The sequence below is a fragment of the Elephantulus edwardii genome, unplaced genomic scaffold (assembly GCF_000299155.1).
Source record: "Elephantulus edwardii isolate Elephantulus edwardi_28Jun2011 unplaced genomic scaffold, EleEdw1.0 scaffold00129, whole genome shotgun sequence".
Classification (NCBI taxonomy): domain Eukaryota; kingdom Metazoa; phylum Chordata; class Mammalia; order Macroscelidea; family Macroscelididae; genus Elephantulus; species Elephantulus edwardii.
Genome location: NW_006399879.1, coordinates 2,375,547 through 2,402,432, shown reverse-complemented (window position 1 = coordinate 2,402,432; position 26,886 = coordinate 2,375,547). Strand labels below are relative to the sequence as shown.

General features: G+C 49.1%; 1 protein-coding gene across 1 annotated transcript in view; it reads left to right on the top strand.

Moving 5' to 3' along the window:
- EVC2 (Ellis van Creveld syndrome 2) overlaps positions 1 to 26,886 on the top strand; it is a 140,938-nt gene that overhangs the window by 52,632 nt on the left and 61,420 nt on the right. Inside the window, exons 9-10 of the mRNA XM_006893641.1 lie at positions 12,828 to 13,152; positions 22,838 to 23,077. Of these exons, the coding sequence (XP_006893703.1) occupies positions 12,828 to 13,152; positions 22,838 to 23,077 (565 nt within the window). The remainder of the gene's footprint in view (positions 1 to 12,827; positions 13,153 to 22,837; positions 23,078 to 26,886) is intronic.

The window sequence follows — 26,886 nt, the reverse complement described above, 5'->3', positions numbered from 1 at the left end:
CAGAATGCTTCTTCATGGAGACAACTTCTTAAATTTTGCTTAGCGTGATTTTCCCTACAGGTATGGAGAACAGATATAATCCTGATGCACACCTTTCTTTTTTTCTTTACTCCTTAAAATTGTTAAACTATTTTTTTGTTTGTTTTCATACAATAATTCATTTACACTGTGTTTCATTCAGGTACATTGTGTTTCATGCAATGTTTCATTTACATTATATTTCATACACTGTATTTTATATTTGCTTTAATTACTATTGATCGATACCTATTATTACCCTATCTTTTTTGAGTCCCCATTGAGTCTTTCCTATTCCTTCACCCCAAGCCCAATTCACCCACTAAACTCCGCTACCAGAAATGAAGCTGGAGATAGAATGATTGAATTTTGCACAATCAATGACTTATTCATTGCAAATACATTTTATAAGAAACATAAACACAGGTTATACACAAGGATTTCACCTGATGGATGGTATGCATAGGAATCAAATTGAATACACTGCGGAAAGAATCGCTGGAGAAGCTCAATATCAGCTGTGAAAACTAGGCCAGGAGCTGATTGAGGAACAGACCACCAACTACTCATATGCAAGTTCAAGCTGAAGATGAGGAAAATTAAATCAAAAATCAAATCCATTGGAACCAAAATATGACCTTGAGTCTATCCCACCTGAATTTGAAAACCATCTCAGGAACAGGCTTGAGACCTTCAACACTAATGAGCGAAGACCGGGTAAGTTGTGGGAGGATATCAAGAGTATCATCCAGGAAGAGTGAAAAAGGTCATTACAAAGACAGAGGAGGAAGAAAAGACCAAAATGGATGTCAGAAGAGACTCTGCAATATTCACACGGCTCTTGGTCTTATTCTGCGCCCTGGAATATTTCAATGTTGGTCTGTTCTTTTTAGCACAGTGACTCTGTGTATTTCCTTCATCTTCTTTTGATGCTTCCTGGATCCTTCAAGATTTTGCCCACCGTTTCTCTCAGTATTGCTACTCGAAGCTTGATTTTTAGTTCTTTCAACCTTAGAATTTGGAGTGAGTTCTTCCCTTTGAATTCTCCAACTCCAGCTCTTTATACATTCCACTCTAGTACTTTGTGTTCTCAAGCTGCCTGTGGAATCTGTTCAGCTCTTTGACATCTGCATCTCTTCCCTTTGTTTTTGCTTCTCGACTCTCTAGTGCAAAGCCAGAGTCTCTTCTGACAAACCTTTCCTTTCCCCCCTTCTCCTCTTTGTAATGACCTGCTCTCTCCATGGGTAATGTCCTAACAGTGACAGCACTCCCTCCACAAATGTTAGCCATGCAGAGCCTCTGATGGGCTTGCCCATGATGATGTCCTTCTGAAAGTGGCAGCATCTTCATTACCTTTTGATAAAAAGGGGGAGGCACTCATGTCCTCATTTCTTTCACATGAAATCAGTCAAGTTCTTCCCAAACGGCAAGCAAGGTGTCAGAACAAAATCAGGACAAAGCTGCCACAACAGGTAATCTTCTCCTGAGCATGAAAATCACTCATTAATTCATGCAGAACGGAGAATTCATTCAGGGAAAGTGGAACAGTGGCCACTCCGGCTTCTCACAGTGTGCCCCAAGCTGCTTCGGGTTAGTTAATGTGAGCGTAATTGTTATTCCAATTCAGTCACCCCACATGACAGAGTAGAACTGCCCGGGGCTCCCTGGGCTGAGATGTTGACTCTACAACGGACAGAGAAAGAACAAACAACTACGTTGTTCATTACAACAGTCCTGTAATGGGATGTTGCTGTCTTTAGGTACCATCTAGTCGAGTAGGGCTCACAGAGGCTCTGCAAACAGCAGATCTGAACCCTGCACTATCCTGGGCCATAGGATGGGCACTCTGGCTGCATCCTCTCCAAGACACATCTGTTTGTTCTCTTGGTAGACCATGTTCAGGACTCTGCTCTAACACCACGGCTCAAAGACATCCATTCTTCTTCTGTCATCCGTAGTCACGGTCCCCCTGTGAGCGGCACAGCAGGTGACTGAGAAGACCAGGGCCTCAATCAGGCACACCTTAGTCTGATTCAGCGCCTTAGCTCAACGTTCCAGCTTCCACCAAGGCCTTGCTCAAAGCTCATGAGTAGCAATAGAAGCCGTGGAATAGTACACAACAACAAAGACAATGGAGAGGCCACCAACCCTAACAGAAGTGAAACCACAGGACTTAGTGAAATATGTCAATCACAGGAAGGGAACGCTGGTACAAAACCAAGCCAAGACTAGGTTTGCACATGGAAAGCAACATTCTCTGATGGTGACTGGGGATGGGGGTGGGGTGGGGGCAGAGTCCCTCACGAGACCCCCAATGAGACGGGCTGGCGCAGTGACTACAGCAACGGGGTCCAGCATGTCGGAGATGAGGATGGTGCAGGACAAGACAGGGTTCAAGTCTTTTGTTCACAGGGTCGCGATGAGTTGTATTCAGCTCGACAGCACCCAGCAGTCACCACCACCCGTTAGGTGGCCGAGTGGGCAAGGGACAGCCAGCCCACGAGCGCCAGGCTTGAATCCACCAGCTGCTCAGAGGGAGAGAGATGGGCCTTGTCCTGAGCAGTTGACAGCACCTGCAAACCTGACAGACGGACCATGTCCTGAGCAGGTCACAGCGTCTGCAAACCCGACAGACGGACCATGTCCTGAGCAGGTCACAGCGTCTGCAAACCTGACAGACGGACCATGTCCTGAGCAGGTCGCAGCGTCTGCAAACCTGAGAGATGGGCCATGTCCTGAGCAGGTCACAGCACCTGTAAACCTGACAGACGGACCATGTCCTGAGCAGGTCACAGCATCTGCAAACCTGACAGACAGGTCATGTCCTGAGCAGGTCACAGCGTCTGCAAACCTGAGAGACGGGCCATGTCCTGAGCAGGTCGCAGCGTCTGCAAACCTGCTGGAGCGTTGGCTCTCAGTTCGTTCCAACTCAGTGGCACCCGACAACACAGCAGGCGGCGTGTTAGGGGGCCCTGGTGGTACAGCGCTTTAGCCACTGGCTGCTGACTGAAAGGCTGTAAACCCACCAGCGGCTCTGTAGGAGGAACCATAGTCTGCTCTGTCCTCCGGGGTCGCCGTGAGCTGGGCTCAGCTCAGCGGCACTGGGTGCGTGTTTCCCACTTCCCCCTGTGCTGAAGGAGGCCTGGTGGCGCAGCGTTGGAGTGCTTGGCTGCTAGCCAGAAAGGCAGTGGTTTGCACCCGCCGGCTGCTCTGCGGGAGAATGATGTAGCAGTCGGCTTCCGTCCACGTGCGCAGCCTCGGAAGTCCGGTGGGCCGGTGCCGCTGCGTCCTGCAGGGTCCCTGGGTGCTGGATCAGCAGTGGTGGGTTTGTGGGTTCTGTGCGTTTGCTGGTTCACCCCCTTGTTGAAGGAGCTCTGGTGGCGCAGGGTTAAGTGCTCTTCACTGAGGGTGGGGGTGCTGAACCTCCTCGCTGCTCTTTGAGTGAAAGGGGAGACCTTCAGCTTCCATGGCAACTTACAACGTGGGGAACCCATGGGGCAGTTCTGCTTGTCCCACAGGGTCACCTCGAGCTGGGATGGACACCCCCAGTCACCCCCGCGTTTAGCATTGTCTGGGCTCCCGTGAGAAGGAACTCGGGCCTGAGACGGTGCTCCTGTGGGGACACAGCCAGAGTGGCCTGAGCAGACAGGCTCGTCCTGAAGGTGCAGGACAGATGACTTGACAATGTCAGGGGTCCCCAGGACAGTGGGCTTATCTGTGGCGGCCTGCGTGCTGCTGGGTGCCGGAAGCTGGGCCACTGGGGTTTCAGATACTGTTGGGGTGCCCTGGGGTGAACAGGTTTCCGCTGAGCTTCCAGACTATTAAGGCAGGCCTGGTGGTGGGGTTCAGAAGATGAGCTGGTGAGAGCCGGTGGCACAGCGAGAACTGCGTTCGGCAGGCAGACGGCGAGCGCCTTAGAGATGACCAAGGGGCGTGATTCTCTCACGCTCTTTCTTTGAACTTGTCATCAGAAGGGATCAGCCACCAAAGTAGGACAGCACATGCGGATGTGACCAGGCAGGGGGCCGGCGGGTGTGAGGAGACCCTCTGTGAGGTGAGGAGACCCTCTGTGAGGTGAGGAGACCCTCTGTGAGGTGAGGTGACCCTCTGTGAGGTGAGGAGACCCTCTGTGAGGTGAGGTGACCCTCTGTGAGGTGAGGAGATCCTCTGTGAGGTGAGGAGACCCCTCTGTGAGGTGAGGAGACCTGTGTTCTGTTGCTGTAGTGACCATGTTGCTGTAGTGGAAGTATCACCAGAGGGCAGCTTTAACAAACAGAAAGGTATTTTTCACACTTTGGGAGGCGAGAAGTTCAAATTCAAGGTGCTGGCTTTAGAAGGTGTTTCAGTCTGCACTGGGGGTCGATTCTTGTCTCTGGCTCCTCTGCCCAGCCTCCATTGAGCCCCAGGGCTTGTACACGTCAGCCCCCGGCTTCTGCAGACGGTGTGGGTCTTCTCTTGTGTGTGTCTTTGTCTGTCCCTGGTATGTTTTTTCTTTTCTTGAAGGTGACTGGTTTAAGACCCTCCCTAGATGCTTGGGAAGTTCAGGTGGCTTAGTGGAAAGAATCATATTACCAATCCACGAGAATGGGGTTCAAATCCACCAGCTGCTTCACAGGACAAAGATGGGTGATTTATTGCTTCTGAAAACCCACTGGAGGGCCAGCTATGGGTTGGTTCTGACTCAGTGGTATACAACAGCAACAACACTTACCTGGCTGTGGCCAATAAGAACAACAGATAACCTTATTCCAAATTTCATTCCATCTCCAAGTATGTTATTGTTGTTGCTGTTCGGGGCTGTGAAGTCAAGTATGACTGATAGTGACCCTTTGAACAGCAGATCTGAACTCTGTCCTAACCTTACCATCCCTCACACTTCCTGACACCCCACTGTGGCAGTCACTGAGTCTGTCCACCTGGTCGAGGGTCTTCCTCTCCTTTGCTGACCTTTCCACCTTTCCACGCATCATTTCCCTCTCCAAGGAATCGCCCCTCCTAGCCTGAAGTCTGGGAGGTGACGCTTTATCATCTCTGACTCTGAGGAGCACTCTGGCTGCACTTTCCCCAGACATATCTGCGTGTTCTTTTGGCCGTCGATGGGATAGTCAGTGCTCTTCTCCAGCACCACAGCTCAAAGGCATCAATTCTACTTCTGTCATCCTTATTCTTTATCCTGAAGCACTTGCTGCAGGTGGTCAAGGACTGCAGCTTTCAATATGGATTGAAACTCAAAATCCAGAAAACAGAGATTCTCACCACTGGGCTGATTGGCTGCATCATGAGAGATGCTGAAGAGATTGAGATTGTTAACAGCTTCAGTTTGCTTGGCTCCACAGTCAACACTCTTGGTACCAGCAGCCAGGAAATCAAAAGATGAATTGCATTGGAAAAGTCTGCTGTCAGAGACCTCTCCAAAGTACTGAAGAGCAGTGATGTCAGTCTGGAGACTAAGGTGTGCCTGATCCAAGCCATAGTCTTTGCAATTACTTGCTATGCTTCTGAAAGCTGGGCAATGACTAGGGATGATAGAAGAGAATTGATTCTTTGGAGCTGTGGTGCTGGAGAAGAGTATTGATTTGGATTGCTAAGAGAATGGACAGGTTTATCCTAGAGAGGGTTAAACCAGGCTGCTTTTTGGAGGCAAGAATTTTGAATCTTCGTCTGACATACTTTGGACATGTTGCAAGGAGGCACCAGTTCTTGGAGAGGGATGTCATGCTTCGAAGGGTGGAGGGACAATGCAAGAGAGGAAGACTCTCGATGAGATGGATTGCCATAGTGACTGGGGTAAAGAGGTGGGTGTGTCAGAGACAATAAGATTGACACAGGATAGAGAAGGTTTCAGGGCTGTTGTTCATAGGGTCACTATGAGTCGGAAGTGACTCTATGGCACATAACAACAACAACAACAACAATAACAACAACATCCTTATTCATTGTCCAGGTGGCAGGTGCATAGCAAGTGACTGAAAAGACTAACCTAAATCAGGTACACCTTAGTATTTAAACTGACATCGTTGCTCCTCCGTAAGTTGGTGAGGCCCCTGGCAGTGAACGTGTCCAATGCAATATGTTTTCTGATCTCCTGACTGCTGGTACTAAGGGTGTTGCTTGTGAATCCAAGTAGGGTGAAATTGTTGACAGTTTCCATCATTTTTCCATCTATCATGATGCTGCTTCTCAGTCCAGAGGTGAGGATTTTCGTTATCTTGATGTTGGGATAGAATCCATATTAAAGTCTGAATTCTTCGGTCTTCTTCAGCCCATGTTTTAAATCTTCACTCTCAGCGAACAACATTGTGTCATCTACATAACACAGGCTGTTGATGAGTCGCCCTCCAATCCTGATGCCACATTCTTCTTCACAGAGTCCAGCTTCTTGAATTATTTGCTCAGCGTACAGATTGTATGGCTATAAAGAGGGTACAAGCTGAGTGCATTCCTTTCTTGACTTTAAACCGTGCAGTGTTCCTTCTCTCTGTTCGTACAGCAGCTGCTCAGTCTAGGTCTAGGCTGTTAGGTGCCATCACATTGGCTCTGGCTCCCAGCAGCCCTGTTGTTGTTGTTGTTGTTGTTGTTGTCTACAGCAGAAAAGAGCCCTGCCGACCCTGTGCCGTCCTCATAACGGTGGGAGGCTCTGCTTCAGCCCATTATTGCAATTACTGTGTCAGCCCATGTCCGTGACGGTCTTGCTGGTTCTCGGTGACCTTCTGCTCCTCCACACTGTCATCACTGCCCCTCAGTAGTGTGGAGAGGTCCCTGACTTTCCCAGTGCAGTATGTCTCTTGATTTCCCGACGGCTGGTCCGAAGGGATTGTGGATCCAAGTAATGTGAAGTTGTTGACTGTTTCAGTCTTTCTCTGTCTCTCATGGTATTACCTCGAGGACTAATGGTGAGAATTTTTCTTCTCTTGGCACTGGGATGTAATCCATACCGAAGGTTGTAGTCTTTGATCTCTTGCAGCAAGTGCTTCAAGTCCTCCTCACTTTCAGCAGGCCAGGTTGTGACATCTGTGACACCTTATTGGGAAGCGATGATGCCGTGTCACCGGAGTTCCCTTGTGGAATCGTTAGGGATCTTTATTTTTGTTTGGGGAAGTTTTGTTTTTCAATGCGCTCCCATGGCTTAGTGGCGAGAAGCTGCACTGCAGTCCCGAAGGTCCCCTGTTTGAGCCACCAGCCGCTCCATGGGAGAAGGGTGGGCAAAACACTGAAATGTTTTTCAATTTCTGAATAATTAAAAGCACCTTAAGGAGTGACGGAACTTTACCTCTCCACCCGTGGGCTTAAGCCTGTATGTAACTGAAGAATTCTTCACGCTTGCTTTCCTCTCCTGTGGCCACTGGGAAGTGAACAGGCACCAGCTGGCTTTATTAATAGCATTAATTGGCCTAAAGGAACACTTGCTTTTACGACTTTGGAACCTCCTGACAGTTCTACTGTCGCCATTTCTGCAGGTTTACCTCAAGTGCTGGATCACATGGTGTCCTCCAGAACTAGACAGGCTAACTTCCTAACCTCTGGTGCTTGTGACTGTCATCCGGTTCGGAAAACAAGCGTTTAAAGATGCTACATGAGGTCACACAGGAGTCAGATGGCTCCTAATCTTTCATGAGTGGTGTCCTTACAAAAGAGGGGAGACCCAGAGGAAGACCCAGTGCCGGTTGAGGATGGAGGAAGAATTGGAGCAGTGTGTCTACAAGCCCGAACACCAGGGTGGTCAGCCGTACTGCAGAGCAGAGAGGACCCTGGGACACCCCACCCCCATCCTGGAGCCTCGTGCGGAGTCCACTCGGTGCCCGACTCATGCTCCCCGCCTTCAGAACCAGGAGAAGACACATTTCTCATCCAGTTGCTCTTGTTGCTTCATGGTAAGGAATCACACTGCCAACACAAAGGTATGTGGTTCGAATCCACCAGCTGCTCTGCTGAGAAAGCTGTGCAGTCAACTCCTGTGTGATTTACTGCCTCTGAAACTTGCTTTAGGGTCGTCTGTGGGTAGGTATGACTCAAAGGCATGTAATGATAGCAATAAGTCACCCGGTTTATGGCAGCCGTGGGGCGCCTGGAAAGACCCTGGTGGCACAGTGGTTAGGTGCTGCACTGCTAACCTGTAGGTGGGCGGCTTAACCCACCCGGCAGCAGAACGATGTCACAGCCAGCGTCTGTATAAACACACAGCCCTGGGAACCCGAGGGGAACTTCTCTGCTGTGAGTTGGAATGGACCTTGAAGCAGTGAGTTTGGCTTTGGTTTTATGTCAAGCATTTTCTGTCTCCAATCTCTTTACCTCGGCAGCCTCTAAGGGCTGTTCCAACCCTGCTGACAGGGGAACTGAGCAATGCAGAAAAGCCAAGCTCTGTGTCGCATCCCATAACCAGCAAGTAATTGACAGTAAAAGTTCTTGGACAAAGAAGTCTTCTTTATTTCATCTTCCCCACGGGAGTCACCCAGCACAGGCAGGCTGAGCACTGCTTGTCAAGAAATGGATTGATGAATGAATGATAGGTGGAGTCAACCAAGCTGTAATCATTCCCTGTTTCACCATAAAAATTACCAGTGACTTAACTGATTCTCCGTCTGTCATCCTTCATTGCCCAGCTCTCAGATACATAACAAATAATTAAATAAGAAAATCATGGCCTGGATCAGGTGCACCTTAGTCTCTCGACTGATGTCATTGCTCTTTCACACTCTGGAGACGTTCTAAACAGCTGACTTTCCTAAAGCAGCTTATCTTTTGATTTCCTGGCTGCTGGTACCAAGTGGAGAATTGATGCCTTTGAACTGTGGTGCTGGAATAGAGTATTGAACGTGGCCTGCCATGAGAACTAACAGGTCTGTCCTGGAGAAAGTGAGACCGAGTTGCACCCTGGAGGCAAAGATTTTGAAGCTTCATCTGACATACTTTGGGCACGTGGCCAGGAGCGACCAGTTCTTGGAAAAGGACATCATGCTTGGAAGGGTGGAGGGACAGCTCAGGAGATGAAGACACCGGATGAGATAGACTGACACAGTAGCTGGGGCAATGGGGACATGGAGTCAGTGAGCCTGGCTCAGGACAGGGCAGGCTTCAGAGCTGCTGTACACAGTGTTGCTATGAGTTGCAGGCGACTTGGCAGAACATTACAGCAACGCAGTGATAACTGAATGGCCAGGGTTTCCCACCTGCCCAGAGGCTGCACCAATGGGCTTGAGCATGGAGTAGGTCATGAGGATGGCACAGGACAGGGCGAAGTTCACAGCATGGCCATGAGTGACTGGACGGTACCCACCAAGTTCACAGCGTGGCCACCAGTGACTGCACGGCACCCACCAAGTTCACAGCGTGGCCACGAGTGACTGGACGGCACCCACCAAGTTCACAGCATGGCCACAAATGACTGGACGGCACCCACCAAGTTCACAGTGTGGCCATGAATGACTGGACGGCACCCACCAAGATCAGAGCGGGGCCACCAGTGACTGCACGGCACCCACCAAGTTCACAGCGTGGCCACGAGTGACTGCATGGCACCCACCAAGTTCACAGCGTGGCCACGAGTGACTGGACGGCACCCACCAAGTTCACAGTGTGGCTACGAGTGACTGCATGGCACCCACCAAGTTCACAGTGTGGCCACAAATGACTGGACGGCACCCACCAAGTTCACAGCGTGGCCATGAATGACTGCACGGCACCCACCAAGTTCACAGCGTGGCCACGAGTGACTGCACGGCACCCACCAAGTTCACAGCGTGGCTACGAGTGACTGCATAGCACCCACCAAGTTCACAGCGTGGCTACGAGTGACTGCATGGCACCCACCAAGTTCACAGCGTGGCCACAAATGACTGGACGGCACCCACCAAGTTCACAGTGTGGCCATGAATGACTGGAAGGCACCCACCAAGATCAGAGCAGGGCCACCAGTGACTGCACGGCACCCACCAAGTTCACAGCGTGGCCACGAATGACTGCACGGTACCCACCAAGTTCACAGCGTGGCCACGAGTGACTGCACTGCACCAACAGCAGTCGTGCCGGCTGCTCCCTCAAAGACTCCAGCCTTGGAAATCGTCAGGACATTTCTCCTCGTCCTCCAGGGTCACTGGGAGTCAGAATTGCGGGGGGCCAGTAGTGCAGCCGTGCGCCCAAGCACAGCGGATTGTGAGGCTGGTACAGGACCGACGGGTTTCCTTCTACTGAGCATGAGGTCACTGTGTGTCAGAACTGACTCGATGGCACCTCACAACAGCAACACGGAGAATAGTCAGGTGCTGTCGCTGTCAGTATGATGCACAGAGACCCTGTGAACAAGAGATCTGAACCCTGTCCTGTGCCCTCCTGTCGTCTCTGATACACCCGAGACCACTGCTGCAGTCACTGTCAATCTATCTGCTGAGAGATTTCCTCTCTTTCACTGACCCTTCACTTTTCCAGGCACAATGTCCCTCTCCAAGGAATAGCCTCTCCTAGCAACCTTCTCAAAGTCTGTAAGAAAAAGCTTTGTCATCCTTGACTTTAAGGAGCACACTGACTGCCCTTTCTTCAAGACATATTTGTGCTTTTGACAGTCCGTAGAATATTTTGTTCTCCAACATGACAGCTCAAAGGCATCAGTTCTTCCTCTGTCATCCTTTTCATTGTCCAGCTCTTAGATGCATAGCAAATGACTGAAAAGACCATGGCCTTAATCAGATGCACCTTAGTCCTCACACTGACACCATTGCTCCTCAATACTTTGAAGAGGTCCTCGACTACAGAATTTCCCAGTGCAATGTGTCTCCTGATCTCCTGACTGCTGGTTCCAAGGGTGTTGATCTACATAGTTGCAATAGCCTGTTCCAACTCATGACGACCAAGTGGGTGTCAGAGCAGAGCTGGACTCCACACGGTTTTCACAGCTCACCCTTCTGTAGCAGTCTGCCAGCCCTTTCTTCCACAGCATTTCTGGGTGGACTTGAACTACCAAACATTTGGTTAACAGCTGAGCACCTCAGCATTTGTGTCACCCGGTGGCTCCTGCGCTCCATTTCCCCATGAGATCCCACGGGTGCAGTGGTGGTTCAGTGGTAAAACGCTTGCCTCCTGTGGAGGAGACCAGGCTGGACCCCCGGTTGGTCCAGCTCGTGTGCAGTCATCGGCTCTGTCGGCGGAGGCTTGTGTGCTGCTCTGGTGCTGACTAAGAGAGACTAGAAAGAAAGGCCTGGCAATCTGCTTCAGAAAATTAGCCCATGAGAACCTTGAATGCATATCCCAACAGTCCCACTTGTCAGAAGTCACAGGCTGAAGCAGGAACGAGTAGTGCTCGGGGTGGCCAAGGGTCAGTGGCTGATGGCGTGGCCGCTAGCCACAGCAGTAACACCATTCTAGGAAACACACAGTGCTGCTGGTGTGGTGTTCTGGGAGACAGTGAATCTGACTCTGATGCAGACTGTGTCTTTCATCATGTGCTTAAAGGGACTATGAGGACAGCAGAATCCCAAATCACCTATTCCAGACTACGAGCTGCCTCACGGGCTGCAAGTCTCGCTTGCCTAACACACCAGCAGCCTGGCAGACAGAGCAGGAGGACAGCATGCTACTACATAGTGACAGTGACACAGTGACGCGTGTTCTGTTCCACATGCATTCACTGCCCATCAGAGCCCGCTGCATGGCCGCTTTGACCCCCAGTGGGGGCTCTTGACTGATTCCTGACTTAAACTGTTAGCGCTGAGCAGACGTCGTTAAGGTACTTGCAGTAGTTCCTACAAAGTAAGGAGTCTCGGTATCCATCCTTTTTATTTTTGTTTTTAGATATTGTGTGGGGTTTAGTTGTCACATCCATAATTTAATTTTTGCTGGAGAAAGCAGAATAAACATACATTAAAAATTCCCCAAATATATCTGACTCGCCATCATTCCTTGGTTTCGTTTTACTGTTTATTCCATTCGGTTGTTTGGTGCCATCAAGGCAATGAGGACTCACAGCGACTCTCTGAACAGCCGGTCCGGAACCTGACCTCTCCCCTGCCGTCCCCACCGTCTCTATTTGCCTGAACCCATTGCTATGTTGTTTCAGTGGATCTTGTTGAATCTTCCTCTCTTCCTCTCACCCTCCGTGTATCTCAGCAGATGTCTTCTCCCAAGGACTGGCCCCTCCTGAGAACATGCCCGGGGTGTGTAAGGTGAATTTTCACCATCCTTGCCCCTGTGGAGCACCCTGGTGGCACTTTCTCTATGATAGGCTTGCTTGTTCTTTTGACAGTCCTTGACATTCAGTACACCACCTTTCAGAAGCGTTGATTCTTCTCCTGTCATCCTTATCCATTGCCCAACTTTCAGATAAGCGAGGAAGCAAATGAAAAGACCTTGATTTACATAAGGCACACCTTAGTCTCTAAACTGATATCATTGCTCTGTAGCTTTTCAGAGAGGTCCTTGACAGCAGGTTTCCTCAACATCCTATGAATTTACTGCTTCTTCTTCTTGTTGTTTGTTATGTACTATTGAGTTGGAACTGACTCATAGCTGACCCTCTATCAGGTTTTCCACAGTGGCAAATAACAAAGAAGACTGCCCATCTTTTTTGCTGCAGAACAGCTAGTGCGTTTGAACTGTGTGCTTTTGGGATGGCAGTGCATCTCCTTACCCACTAGACCACCAGTCCTCCACTAATTTAGGAAGCAGTCTTAAATGACTAGATGGAGCTCAAAGGAGGGAGTGAAAGAAGAGAAAGAGGGGAAAATAAAAAAATGAGTCTTACCTACAGATAATTTAAGACTTGAGGGCTTTGGGGACAACTGGTGTCTGTTTGCATTCCGTGTAACCATTGTGCTTTCCAGCCTGGAGACCGCCACCCTGAACCAGGCTGACTTGGATCTGGAGGCGTGTCGGACCCAGATCACCAAGAACATCATGGCCCTTCTCCTGAAAAACCTGGCCAGCAGTGGCCACCTGGCCCCCCAGGTGGAGAGGAGGATGGCCGCCGCCTTTAAAAAGCAGTTTCTGTTGCTGGAAAATGAAATACAGGATGAGCATGACCGCAAGATGGTGGCATTGACGGCCGAATGTGACCTGGAAACGCGGAGGAAGACAGAGAGCCAGTACCAGCGGGAGATGGTGGTCACGGAGGAGGTGGAGGAGCTGCTGAAGCGAGCGAGCGAGAAGGTAAGGGGCTCTGGGTGAGGGCCTTCCCGGGCCTCTCTCTCTTCCCATGTACCTACCCTCTACCCATCCATCTATCCATCCCCAACACATCCATCCACCATCCGTCTATACATCTGTCCATCTGTCCGTCCATCCATCCATCATCCATCCGTCCGTCCATCCATCATCCATCCGTCCGTCCATCCATCATCCATCCATCTGTCCGTCCATCCATCCATCCATCCATCATCCATCTGTCTGTCCGTCCATCCGTCCTTCCATCCATCCGTCCATCCGTCCATACGTCTGTCCATCTGTCCGTCCATCCATCCATCATCCGTCTGTCTGTCCATCCATCCTTCCATCCATCCGTCCATATGTCCATACATCTGTCCATCTGTCCGTCCATCCATCCATCCATCCCTCCATGCACCTGTCCATTATTTGTCCACCTGTCCGCTGGTATGTCAGCTTGCTGCACTAGGTGACTTGTCCGTTTGTTGTACTGGGGTAACTAGCTTGTAGGTCCCTGTGATGCTGCTGAGCCCCTGGGGTTTCAGATGCTAGAAGGGTCACGCATGACGGGCAGGTGTCAGCAGATCTCCCAGAGAATGTGGGAAGAGAAAGTAGGACTGGCCATACATTCCTGCTCGAATAACCTGCTGCTAGAAGCCCTATGAACTATACAGGGATATGGGCAGCTTCATATTAGAGGTAGAGTTGAGACTGGAATAATTCAGAATGAGGGGAAACAGCTGCACACATCTTTTGAGACAGTGACCGTAGCAGGGGATTCAAGTGTGTCAGCGATGGTGAAAATGGCACAGGACAGGACAGGGTTCAGAGCTGTTATTCACAGGGTCATGATGAATTGTGCTTTACTTGATAGCACCTACAATAACAGCATCCACTTGTCATCTCCTTCACTAATCCATCCATCCATTTATCTGTCCACTTGTTTATCCAATTCATTATCCATCCATCCATCCATCCATCCATCCATCCATCCATCCATCCATCCATCCATCCATCCACCTATCTATCCATCTATCCCCCTATCCATGCACTTATTCATCCATCTACTCATTTATTCATCTACCCACTCATCCACCTTCTCATCCATCCATCCATCCATCCATCCATCCATCCATCCATCCATCCATCCATCCACACATCCATTAACCTATCCATTCATCTACTCATCCATCTGTTTGTCCATCCATCCACGTACCAGTCCATGCACTCATGCATCCATGCATGCATATACCTACTCATTTTCTTATTCATCCACCCGCCCACCTATTCATTTACTTACAACCTAGCTATCCATCTGCCTATTCATCCACTTATCCATCCATCCATCCATCCACTTATCCATCCATCCATCCATCCATCCATCCATATACCAGCTACCCATCCATCTATTTATCTGTTCACCCATCTACCATTCACCCACCTACCAATCTATTAATCTATCCATCCCAGTACTTTTGTTCACCCACTTATTCATCCAAACCTACATTCATAGAGACCTGGCATCACATCCCAGCTCTACCTCAATGACCTAATCCTACATCTGTAAACAAAGCCAGCCCACCTTCTCAGGGTTGCTAGCGGGGAGTAACCCTCACGGGCTCTCGATGCCCAGTGTGCAGGGATTCTGATCCCTCAGTCTTCTCGGAGCTAGCATCTATTAGATAACAACTCCCATACTTCTTGGTGATGTGTTAGTTGCTTGAAGTTGTGTTAGTTGTGTTAGTCTTGAAGAATCATCCCAGAGATTTGTCCTGAGCATACCCTGTCAAGCCTGATTTCTACCTTACTTGTCTTCCTCTGTGGAGAAGACAACTTGCTCAGTCCCAGAGCTCAGTCAGAGCTTGTGTCCACACACCTGGTTAGGGGAGTCCTTGAGTAGCACAAACACTTCAGGTGCTGAGTTCTCACTGAAAGGTGGTAGGATTGAGTCCATCCAGAGCTGCCTTGGGAGAGCGGCTGGGTGGTCCACTTCAGAAAAACAGTTCTGTGCTCTGACACAGTGGCCCCGTAAGTCACAATGGACTCCATGGCAACTGTGGTTCTCCTCTGGAAATCCAACAGGTCAGATTGTCTTAGGTGCTGTTGAGAGCGCTCCCAGTCAGAGAGCCTGCATTCACGGGACAAAGCAGCCCCGGTGCTGGGCCACCCTCACGGCTGCTGCAGTGCTGGAGGCCGTTGTTGGAGCCTTTGGGCTGGTCTGTCCCTTTGGGAGTTGGCCTCTGCTTCACCAGGTGCTTCAACTCTGGAGATGTCCTTCTGCAGGGACAGGTTCCTCATGAGGACATGTCCACAGTCTTGCCATCCAGGATTCTACAATGTTAGATTGTTGTTGTGTGCCTTTGAGTCAGAACAGTGGACCTTTCAGTAAATCACACAGGAGGAGATTAACCATCCTTTTCCTGCAGAGCAGTTGGTGGCTTTGCACTGCGTGACTTTGGGATTGCAGTGCAGCTTCTTACAACAGGCCACTAGAGCTCCTTAGGTTGGAGAGATCTAACCCTTGCTTAGAAACAAGCTTTTCAGCTCTTCCATCCGAGTTGCTGTCTGCATCCCCCGAGGTTCCCTGGGAAGGGATTTGTGTTTCCCTGCAGATGTACATCTGAGATGTATAACATCCCCAGGTGATTCTTGTATATACAGGAGTAACACCTGCTGATCTAACAGAGTCACTTGAGGGTCTTGTTAAGGTTTAGATTCTAACTCAGCATGCCTGAGACGGGAAGGTAAGTTCTCGAGAGGGATTGCTCTGCAATGAGCCAATTCAAAGCCTTGGGCCCAATTCAGTCCAAGTAACAGAGGCTCTACCCCTGATCACTGCACTACAGAGCCTCAGTGCGCTGGGCAGGTCGTGTCCCATGGTTGTGTTGACCCATGTACCCCCTTGTAGGGGCGTATATAATGTCTCCACTCTCAGGCAGTTATTTCTTGGAGAGAGATATCATGCTTGGGAAGGTGGAGGGATGGCAAAGGAGAGGAAGACCCTCAACCAGGTGGGTTGACACAGTGACTACAGCAATGGGCTCTCGTGTGCCAGGGATTGTGAGAACGCCACAGGATAGGACAGGGTGCAGAGCTTTTGTTCATAGGGTCACTATGAGTCGTGCTTGACTTGACAGCACCTAACAACAACAAACATAAGGCAGGAAGCTCTGGTGGCTTAGTGGTAAGTAGTTGCACTACCAACCCAAAGGCACGTGGTTCGAATCCACCTGTGGGAGGAAGATGGAAAATCTCTGTGATTACTGCCTCTGAAACTAGCTAGAGGGTCAGCTATGAGTCAGTTTCAACTCAACCAGCATAAAGCTCTTAGGAGCAGTTCCTTAGAGAAGGCTGTTGGACAGGCTGCCTCTCTTTTTACCCCTTTGGGGTTCATTCTCACTCTTGGGCAGAGGAGCTTCCTATACCTTCTTTCTGGAGCACCAGGTACCTTATCGGAACCAGTTTGCTTCTCCAGAAACAGCAGCTGAACAGCTGACATGAATAGAACCATTTCCCTTCTAGTAATATGGTGCTTAAGAACTACTGGCACTTGCTGCAGAAGGTCAAGGACTGTAGTATTCAATATGGATTGAAGCCCAACATCAAGAAGACAAAAATTCTCACTACTAGGCCAATTGGCAGCATCATGATAGATGGAGACGAGATTGAGATTGTTAACAGTTACAACTTGCTCAGCTCCACAGTCAACAGTCTTGGCACAGGAAATCATAAGTGAAATTGCATTAAGTAAATCTGCTGTCACAGACCTCTCCAGAGTACTGAGAAGCAATGATGTCAGTCTAGAGATTAAGGTGCGCCTCATCCAGGCCATGGTCTTCGCGATTAATTGCTTTGCATCAGAGAGGGGACAATGTCTAAGGGTGACAGGATGCCTTTGAGTTGTGGTGTTGGAGGAGAGTCTTGAACATACCGTGGACTGCCAAGAAAAGAAATAGATCTGTCTTGGAGAGAGGGTGAAGTCAAGTTTCTCCTTAAAGTCTAGGAGTTTGAAGCTCTGCCTCACATACTTTGGGTACGTGGCCAGGAGGGACCAATCCTTGGAGAAGGACATCATGCTCTGAAGGGTGGAGGAACAGCACAGGAGAGGAAGATTCCGGATGAGATGAATTGATACCGTAACCGGGGCGATAGTGGTAGTTATGTCAGAGTCAGTGAGACTGGCTCAGGACAGGGCAGGCTTCAGAGCTGTTGTACATGGGGGTCACTATGGCTCGCAGGTGACATGATGGCCACATAACAACAACAACAAGAAGCAGAAAACCCACGCCCACACGTAGTGACACTCTATTGGTTTTCAAGGCTGTAAATCTTGACAGGAGGAGATGCTCTGTTGCACTGTTCTCCCAGAGTGACTGGTGAAACTCAAACCCGCAACCTTTTGGTTAGTAGCCCGGCACGTCACACACTGTGGCACGAGGGGTGCTTATGGGCAGTTCCACATGCACACACGCACTGCTGTGGTCCCAGCCGTCTTCTGGGTTTCTGAGGCTGTTGGAGATTGTTCCAATCTTAGTTGGAGGAGGCTTCCCACCTTTTTATCAAGGAGCTGATGGTGGACGCACACTTTGGAGTCGTGCAGCACGTTATGTGAGGGACCACACACCTTCCGACAGCCCCTTCCTCCTCTTTGTAGTCATGGCCCTTTGAGTCAGAACCGACCCACTGCTGACCCTCCAGTGAGTTTTCAGAGGCAGTAAACTGCACAGGAAGAGACTGTCCTTCTCCTGTGCAGCAGCTGATGGATTCGAACCACATGCCATTGGGATTGCAGCTTAGCTCCTTACTGCTGGGCCCACTTGGAAATGTTCCCTTTTGAAATGATTGAACCAATCCCTGCATGAAACGAATTTTTCACCATAACCACTTTTACTTGCTGCGTGTGTAGTTTTAAATTTTTAAAAAGACTTTCAGCCTTTTATTAAACTAAAAATTCATTGCTGTCAAGCTAGAGCCTCATAGCTGGTCCTCCTGTGGGTTTTCTGAGGCTTGAAATCACTTGGGAGGAGTGTACCCATCTTTCTCCTGTGAAGCAGTTGGTAGATTCGAACCACCTGCCTTTGGGTGGGCTGTGTGACTCCTTATCCACTCCGCCAGCAGAGCTCCCTCTTGTGCTAAGGAACACTGGGAGCAGCAGACTCAGCTCCGTCTTGGGCTGTGATGTGCCCAGTGCCCCAGGGGGCTGTGTGACTCAGTGGCCAGGAGCATGGACTCTGGACACCCACTTCCTGGGCTGAGTCTGGAGTAGGGTTCAGATGGGTTCTGGATGGACGCCCTGGAGAACTTCTCCATACATCCTTTAAGGCACAGGGTACCCCAGGGACGGGCTGCATCATGGGCATTCTTCCTCTCACTGGGCTTTGCCGTGTCAAGTTGGTTAAGGCTTACGGCGATCCTGGGGACGACAGAGTGAAGCCTTCCCCAGCTTGCACTGTTCTCACATCCTGCTGTCCTAACGCCCATTGCTGCAGTCTCTGTGTCAATCTGCCTCACTTTTTCTCTTCTCTATTTTGCCAGCCCCCTGCTTTTCCACACATGGTGTCCTTTGTGCAAGGACTGGTCCCTCCTGGTGACATACCCAAAGCGTGCAAGGTGAAGTCACCCTCCTTAGCCTCCAAGGAGCACTCTGATTGCACCTCTTCTAAGACAAGTTTGTCTGTTCGTTTGGCGGCACATGGCATATTCCAGACCAACACTGAAGTTCAAAGGCATCAGTTCTGTTACCCTTATTCACCGGCGAGACTTCACTTGCACGTGAAGCATTGGGAAATACCATGGCTTGAGTCAGGCACACCTTAGTCTTTAAACTGACATCCTTCCCCTTTCACACTTTGAAGAGGTTCTTGACAGCAGATTTTTCCCAATGGAACACATCTTTTGATTTCTTGAGTGCTGCTACTGTGGGTTGATTATAGACTCAAGTCAAAGGAAATAACTCACAAGTTCAGTCTTTTCCCCATCTATCAGGATGGTGCCTATTGGTCCGGTGGTGAGGATTTTTTTACTTTATGTTGAGATGTAATTCATCCTGAAGACTGTAACCTTTGATCTTTTTCAATAAGCCCTTCAAGTCCTCTTGACCTTAAGTGAGCAAGGTTGCGTGTCACAGTTCACTGGAGAGCCTTCTAATCCTGATGCCGCACTTTTCTTCATAAAGTCCAGCTTCTCAGACCATTTGCTCAGCATGCACACCTGATTATGCTTCAAGAAGAACTCCCTCAGACGACCCACATTAAAGGTCTTTGGCAATCATGAGGGTAGGGTTCCCATCTGTTGTTCCTGGGCTTGCTATGAGTCACAGTTGACTTGACATCTCCCAACAACAGCAACAGCAACAGCAGTGACGTGGCAGTCCTGCACAGAGAGGGTCAATAGGCAGCATTCACAGTACTTACTTCATGTCTTTGGCTACATTTTGGTTATTCTCACGATATTTCAGACTTCTTTATAATGTACATTCCATTGCCATGGTCAAGTCCAGCTCATGGTGATTCTCCTTTTAGCTTCTAGACTGCATATTTTTACTGGTGCAAATCACCTCATTTCCCACCCCCTCTGTGGAGCTGATGGATTTGAACTCCCAGCCTGTCTTTTAGCAGCCCAACATGCATCACACCATGCCACTGAACAGACTACGGCCGTAATGAAAGGTAACTTAGATATGTGCTGGCAAACCTAAACGTTGGCAGGGCTGCCACGCCGTTCACCTTATTGCTGGGCTCTGGAAAGAGCTTGCAGTATCTCTGAGCTCTGCTGTGTCTCCGAGATGCAGGACCCCAGGACAGGACGGGAAAGGACTTGCCTCCCCTTTGCCCACAGCGCTGGAAGCTCAGGGCTGTCATGTCTGGATCTTTCTTCTCTAGACGCTGAAAGTGTTCTTCCCAACGTTCTTCCCGGTCACTGAATGAGGCTGGCCCGCGTATCTTCCTTTGCTGTGCCCGAGGCTCCCTGTCTCTGCTGAGGGCACCTGAAAGGAGAGTCCTGTCATGTGTTAGCTATCTCTGATGGGCTGATCTTATGAAACGTTTCTACAATCTGCCTGTCTTGTTAAATTGAGTACAGGGAGTCTAATTTAGTGCCTATTTAAATAGATATTCTTTGCTGCTTTGAAAAATATAAAACTTCACGTAAGAACCTAGACTCCCAGATGCGTTTTCCCCCCCATTCATTCATTGTTGTATTTTTTTCTCTTTGCCCATCCCTCCCCCCAGTTTGCTCTTCTCTTTGAAAAGTAAAAGAAAATTTTTTTCATTGGTATATAATTCCCCACGCCCCCGGCAAAGTACACTCCAATATGCAACCTTCATTCTAGGCTCTTGTCATAACCATAATACCTAATCATATATCACTTTTAAACAGTTCTCTCCCTCATCTGTTTCAATGCAGTATATATGATTAATCCAATTTTTCTCAGTCTCACCCCAATCCTGATGTCAGTCGTATTTTACAACAGTGGCACTATGCAGTATTTTGTCCTTTTGTGACTGAGATATTTCACTCAGCATAATGTCCTCCAGGGTCACCCATTTTTAATAATATTGCATGAGTTCCTTGTTTTTCAATGCAGCGTAGTATTCCATTGTGTGAATATACCACAGCTTCTCTATCCATTCATTTGTTGATGGGCACTTGGGTTGTTTCCACCTCCTTGCTATTGTGAACAAAGCCACGATAAACATGGGTGTGCTTCCCACTGCTTTTTAAAGGATGGGTCCATCCCCTCCCGTGCAGAGCTCCCTCTGGTGGGCTGTGTGACACCTGCGCCTGACACCTGGCTGGCTCTCTCTGCTGGCCCAGGCCCCACCCAGGCAGGTCTTTGGGGGAGCGCCACCCCCGGCTTGTATACACAGGCACATTAAGCAGACACCGGGGCAGGATGTGGGCTGAGGTTTGAGGATGATGTCAGGGCAGAGCTCTGAGGGTTCATCCAGCCCCAGTGTCTCTGAAAATCTGACAGTCTCTACACTGGCACATACCCTCTTCTGTGTCTACTGTGACAATATGCGAAGTTCTCGCCAGTGCTGAATGGGAAGGGCTTATGAGGAGTCTCTGGGAGGCCGGGACCTTGCATGGGGACTGTCTTATAAGTCTGTCCGTCACCAGGAAGTAATACCCCCACTCCACTCCAGGACACATGACTTACTGAGAGAATGGGGTGAGAAGCAGCCAGGTTCCCCTCTTTTTCTAATCACAGAAAATACCAGCCTCCAAACGGCAGTCCCTTACCACCTCTCTCCCCCAAACACCTTCACCTTGGCCCAGTAGTGGTGCAGTGGGATGATGGCGGCAGTCGCCGGCGAACCTATAGCATGATACATCCCATCAGCGTGATGCGTGGATGCTGAAGTCTTCCTTTCAGGAGGTTACTTCCGGGAAGCTTGCTTTGCAGATTTCCACCTGTGTGAATGTCTGCTTTCGAGGTGGTTCTGGAAAACATGAGGCTGATGGCGAGGGCTGATTCCAACAGCATCGTGCAGGGAGGGCGCCGGAGCCTCTTCCTGCCACCTTGTGACATTACGTGCTGGTGTGCACGGCTTGTGTGTCTGTGTGCGTGTGCTTGTGCATAGGTGTGCAGTGCACAAACACGTGTGATTGTGCCAGGCACATGTGGCCTGTGACCTGTGCGCATGTGTATGTGCTGTCTGCTCTGCATGTGCTCACGTTTGTAAGGTGTCACGCATGCCCGTGTGTGTGCCGTCCACTCTGCATGTGCGCACATTTGTAAGGTGTCAGTGTGACACAGTCTGTCTGTGCACGTGCATTCTTTACCATGTGTGCATGGGATATGTGCATGTAAAGTGATGTGTGCACGTAAGTCCGTGTGTTCCTGTGTCTCTGTAGGCATTGCCTGTGCACATGTACCTGTGTTTGCATGTGTGCCGTGTGGGCCAGTGCCCATGTGTCCATGTGCATGCACACGTGTGATTGATTACACGCACAGGCATATGTATGCCATGCATGCCTACGTGCAGATGTGTACATGCGTCTGCTTATTAACTGCACACATGTCTGTGTGTACATGCTTAAATGTATATATTTCCGTCAACACATATGTAAACTGTGTTCATTATACACGTGGCTGAGCATGCCTGTATTTGTGTGCTCACACGTGCCCATTTGCCTGTGTGTTCGCTGCACATGTGTGTTATGTGTGGTGCACACGTGCTCTGTGTGCTCCCATGGTGGAACTGTGTGTGTGCGTGCACACGTGCACTTTGTGTTCCCGTGAAGAGTGTGTGTGTTCCTGTATTGTGTGTGTGAGTTTGTGAGTGTATATGTGTGAGTATGTGCACACACACCACACACTTTGTATTCCCATGAAGTATGAGTGTGTGTTCCTGTGTTGTGTGTATGAGTGTGAGTGTGTGTGAGAGTATATGTGTGAGTGTATGAGTTTGTATCTGTGAGTGTGTGTGAATGTATATGTCAGTGTGTGTGCACGCACACACTCACTTTGTGTTCCCGTGAAGTGTGTGTGTATGAGTTTGTGAGTGTATATGTGTGTGTGTACACACGTGCACTTTGTGTTCCTGTGAAGTGTGTATGAATGTGTGTTCCCCGTGTTGTGTGTATGGGTGTGAGTGTGTAAGTGTGAGCATGTGTGAGTGTGTGTGTGTGCGTGTGTGTGCCCCCCCCCCCCGGTCTCACACGTCACCACCTGGTCTCCCCGCAGCTGGCGGCCGAGTGCAGTAACCTCCTGCGGATGGTGCAGAGCCTGGAGCAGGAGCACCTGCGGAGAGGGCTGGTGCTGCAGCAGGAGGAAGACTTGGCCAAGGCGCGCAGGCAGCTGGCCGTCCTCCAGCGGAGCGAGCTGCACAGGATCTTCTACACCCAGATCAAAAGCGCGCTGCTCAGAGGCGAGCTGAAGCCCGACGTGGCTCAGACGCTGCTGCAGTGCTATTCTGAGATGCAGGTGAGGCCGCGGTGAGGCTGCCATCGGGGTGGGCATGGCAGGGCGGGCGTCTCTTCTCCACCCGTCCTGATGTGGCTTCTTCCGTGGCAGGTGGGCCTGCTGAGTTAACTGCCCCAGGGAGCAGCCTTCTCCTCCTCTTGCCCTTGGCTGTGAGGGAGTTTCCAGCATGTAGAGTAAATAGCTGTTATCCAAACAGAGCAACGGAATATACAGTGGATTAAAATCAAGGAAGATGTGCATTAAGACTGTATCCTCTCCTCAAGTGTATTCAGTCTATGTGTTGAACAAATCATTCAGGAAGTTGTTCTATACGAAGAAACATGTGGCATCAGAATAGGAGGAGATGGAGGAAGCAGCGGAATGCACCCAGATGGGCATTTTTTAGGTGGTGAGAGCCAGTGAGAATGCTTGCTTATGGAGGAATGTGGACTGATGGAGCTCATGGAGTTGGAACCTTGGCTTGGTTCTTAAATTCGGTTGGAACCAAGGGCCTGGTTTTAATTGGTTTTGGTCAAACGTTCTTCTAAGTGGTATCGCACTGGTTTGTGCATTGTTGTAGAGGTAACTTGTGGTTGTTGTGAAGCTGAACACTGTGACACTGGCGTGACAAATGCGATAATGGTTCCCCATGGTGGACAGTGTTTGGTGGAGCTTCCTGATTGAAACAAGCAGGAGTGGCATCCGCTTCCAAATAGCTTGCCTCCAGGAAACCCTATGAACCTGGAGAAATGATGAAAGTTATACAACTGTTCAAGTCTTTCGTTCACAGGGTCGCTGAGTTGTCTAAGACTCAAAGGCACCTAACAACAGCAACAACAGAGTAAATCGAGGCTTAGAGCACTGGCCTCAGAGCCGGGACAACTGGACTTGAATTCTAACCACATCACGCATGTACCGTGCGCGCCTGAGTATGCATCCAGCCTTGCTAAGCCTCAGTTTCTGCAGGGACACTGCAATGTCCACACACATGGGACAGTGATGGACATGATATGAGCTGGTTCATGGAAATGAATGCCAGCTTGGCATCAACCCCAGACTCACTGCTGTCAAGTTGAGTTTCAACTCAGAGCAAATCTAGGGACCAGGCCAGTTATTCCTGAGGGCTCCCCGGGCTGCCACGCTTTTAGAATGGCCACATTGTTCCTCACAGAGGGATGTTTGAACCCCTAACCTTTTGGTTAGCAACTGGGAGCTTACCGCCCAGAGGTGAGCTTGATAGAGATGTTGTTGTTGTACGTGCCATCAAGTTTCCTGTGACTCACAGTGACCCTGTGAACCGCAGCACGGACCTTGTCCTGTCCTGCCATCGTCACCATCCCCAACAGGCTTCAGCCCACAGCTGCAGTCACTGTACTCACCTCTCTTGCTGAGAATTGGCTTCCTTCTCTGACCCTCCGCCTTTCCAAGAGTGATATTTTTGTCCAAGGACTGGCCTCTCCTGACAACTGTGCTCAACGTATGTGAGATGAGGTGTCAGAGAACCTTGACTGGATCTCCTCTAAAGACTGAGTTTGTTCTCCTCGCCGTCCATGGAATATTCCGTCCTCTTCCCAACACCACAGTTCAAAGGCATCAATTGTTCTTCTGTCATCCTGATTCACTGTCCAGCTCTCAAATGCATAGCAAGTGACCAGAAAGACTATGGCCTGAATCAGATGCACCTTAGTCCTCCAACTGGCATCATTGCTCCTCAATAATTTGGCCTAGCTGCAGACTACCAAGGATGTTGATTAGGGTTCCAAGTAAGATGAAATCATTGACAACTTCACTCTTTTCTCTATCTATCATGATGTTGTTTATCGATATGTTGATTGGCTTCGAGTTGAGCACGACTCATAGTGACCCTATGAACAAAAGGCCTAGAGCCCTATTGACATTTATAAAAGTTCATAGAGTTTCTGGAGGCATGTTGTTTAGGAAGTGAATGCTACTCCTGCTTCCAAACCCGTCATAGTATGTTCTTATTGTTATGTGCCGTTGAGTTCCCTGCGATTCATAGCGACCCTATGTACAGCAGCTCTGAACCCTTCCCTGTCCTGAGCCAGTCTCACTAACTCCCCACTATCTCATCTGGGATCTCCCTCTCCTGCGCTGTCCGTTCACCCTTCCAAGCATGATGTCCTTCTCTAACGACTGATCTCTCCTGGCCACATGCCCAAAGTAAGTGAGGTGGAGCTTCAAAATCCTAGCCTCCAAGGAGAGACTTGGTTTCTTTCACCCTCTCCAAGACTATTTGTTTTCTTGGCAGTCCATGGTATGTTCAAGACTCTTTTTTCTTATTGTTATAGTGGTAAGAATTTTTGTTTTCTTCATGTTGAGATACAGTCCATATTGAAGGCTACATTCTTTGAAGCAAGTGCTTCAAGTCCTACTCACTTTTCAGCAAGCAAGATTGTGTCATCTGCATAACGCAGGTTTTTGGTGAGTCTTCCTCCAATCTTGCTGCTACATTCTTCTTCAGAGTCCAGCTTCTTGAAATATTTGTTCAGCCTACAGATTGCATAAGTATGGAGAGAGGATACAATCCTGACACCTTTCTTAATTTTAAACCACTCAGTGTGTCCCCTTGATCTGTTTGCACAATAGCCCCTTGCTCCAGGTATAGGTTCCACATGAGCACAATCAAGTGCTCTGGGATTCCCATTCTTCTCAGTGTCAGCCACAACTTGTCATGATGCACACAGTCAATAAAGCACAAATAGACATTCTTCCGGTATTCTTTACTTTCAGCCAGGATCCATCTGACATCAGCAGTGATATCCCTGGTGCCACAGCCTCTTCTAAATCCTGCTTGAATTTCTGGCATTTCCCTATCCATGTACTGCCGTTTTTGAATGGTCGTCAGCAGTATTTTGCTTGCATGTGATATTAAAGATATTGTTGGATAGTTTCCATATTCTGTTGCATCATGTTTCTTGGGAATGGGAACAATATGGACCTCTCCCAACCCATTGGCCAGACAGCTGTCCTCCAAATTTCCCGGCATAGACTGGTGAGCGCATCCAAGGCAGCATCTGTTAATTGAAATAAGTCAATTATTATTTTTTGCCAATGCCTTCAATGCAGCTTCAGCTTCTTCCTTCATTACCCTTGGCTCCTGTTCATATGGTACTTCCTGAAATTTTTCAGTGTCAGTCAGTTCTTTTTTGGTACAGTGACTCTGTGTATTCCCTCCATCTTCTTTTGATGCTTCTTGGATCATTCAACATATTTCCCCATAAGCATCCTTCACTATTTTGACTCGAGGCTTAAGTTTGTTTTTCAGTTTTCTCAGCTTACGAAATGCAGAGCGAGCTCTTCCCTTTTGATTCTTCAGTTCCAGCTCTCTCTGCACATTCCGTTGGAATACTTTGCTTTGTCTTCTTGTACTGCCCTTTGAAATCTTCTGTTCAGCTCTTTGACTTCCCATGTTTTCACTTTGTTTTGGCTTCTTGATGCTTACAATGCTCAGTAGAGATTCTTTGTCTAGAATATGGTTAACATTTACAGCAGTAAAAAATGAAATGGTCAGCTGCTGGTGTGTGGAGTCTGCCCATGGTGACTGTGTTTATGGTGTTGACTCTCTATACGATAGAAGGACATGCTGTCTAGTCCTGTGTCATCCTCATGACCCCAGGCAGACATGCACCCTTCCTTGTGTCGGCTGCATCTCAGGAGAAGATGCAGCAGTTTGCCTGGAGTCCTTTTGGGGCGCTTTTGCTCCAAGCTGTGAGATTGCTGAATCAGAATTGATTTGACAAATATAACTAGAAGCACAAAAGGTCTACTCAAAGAAAATTACAAAACAGTATTACAAGAAACAAAAAAAA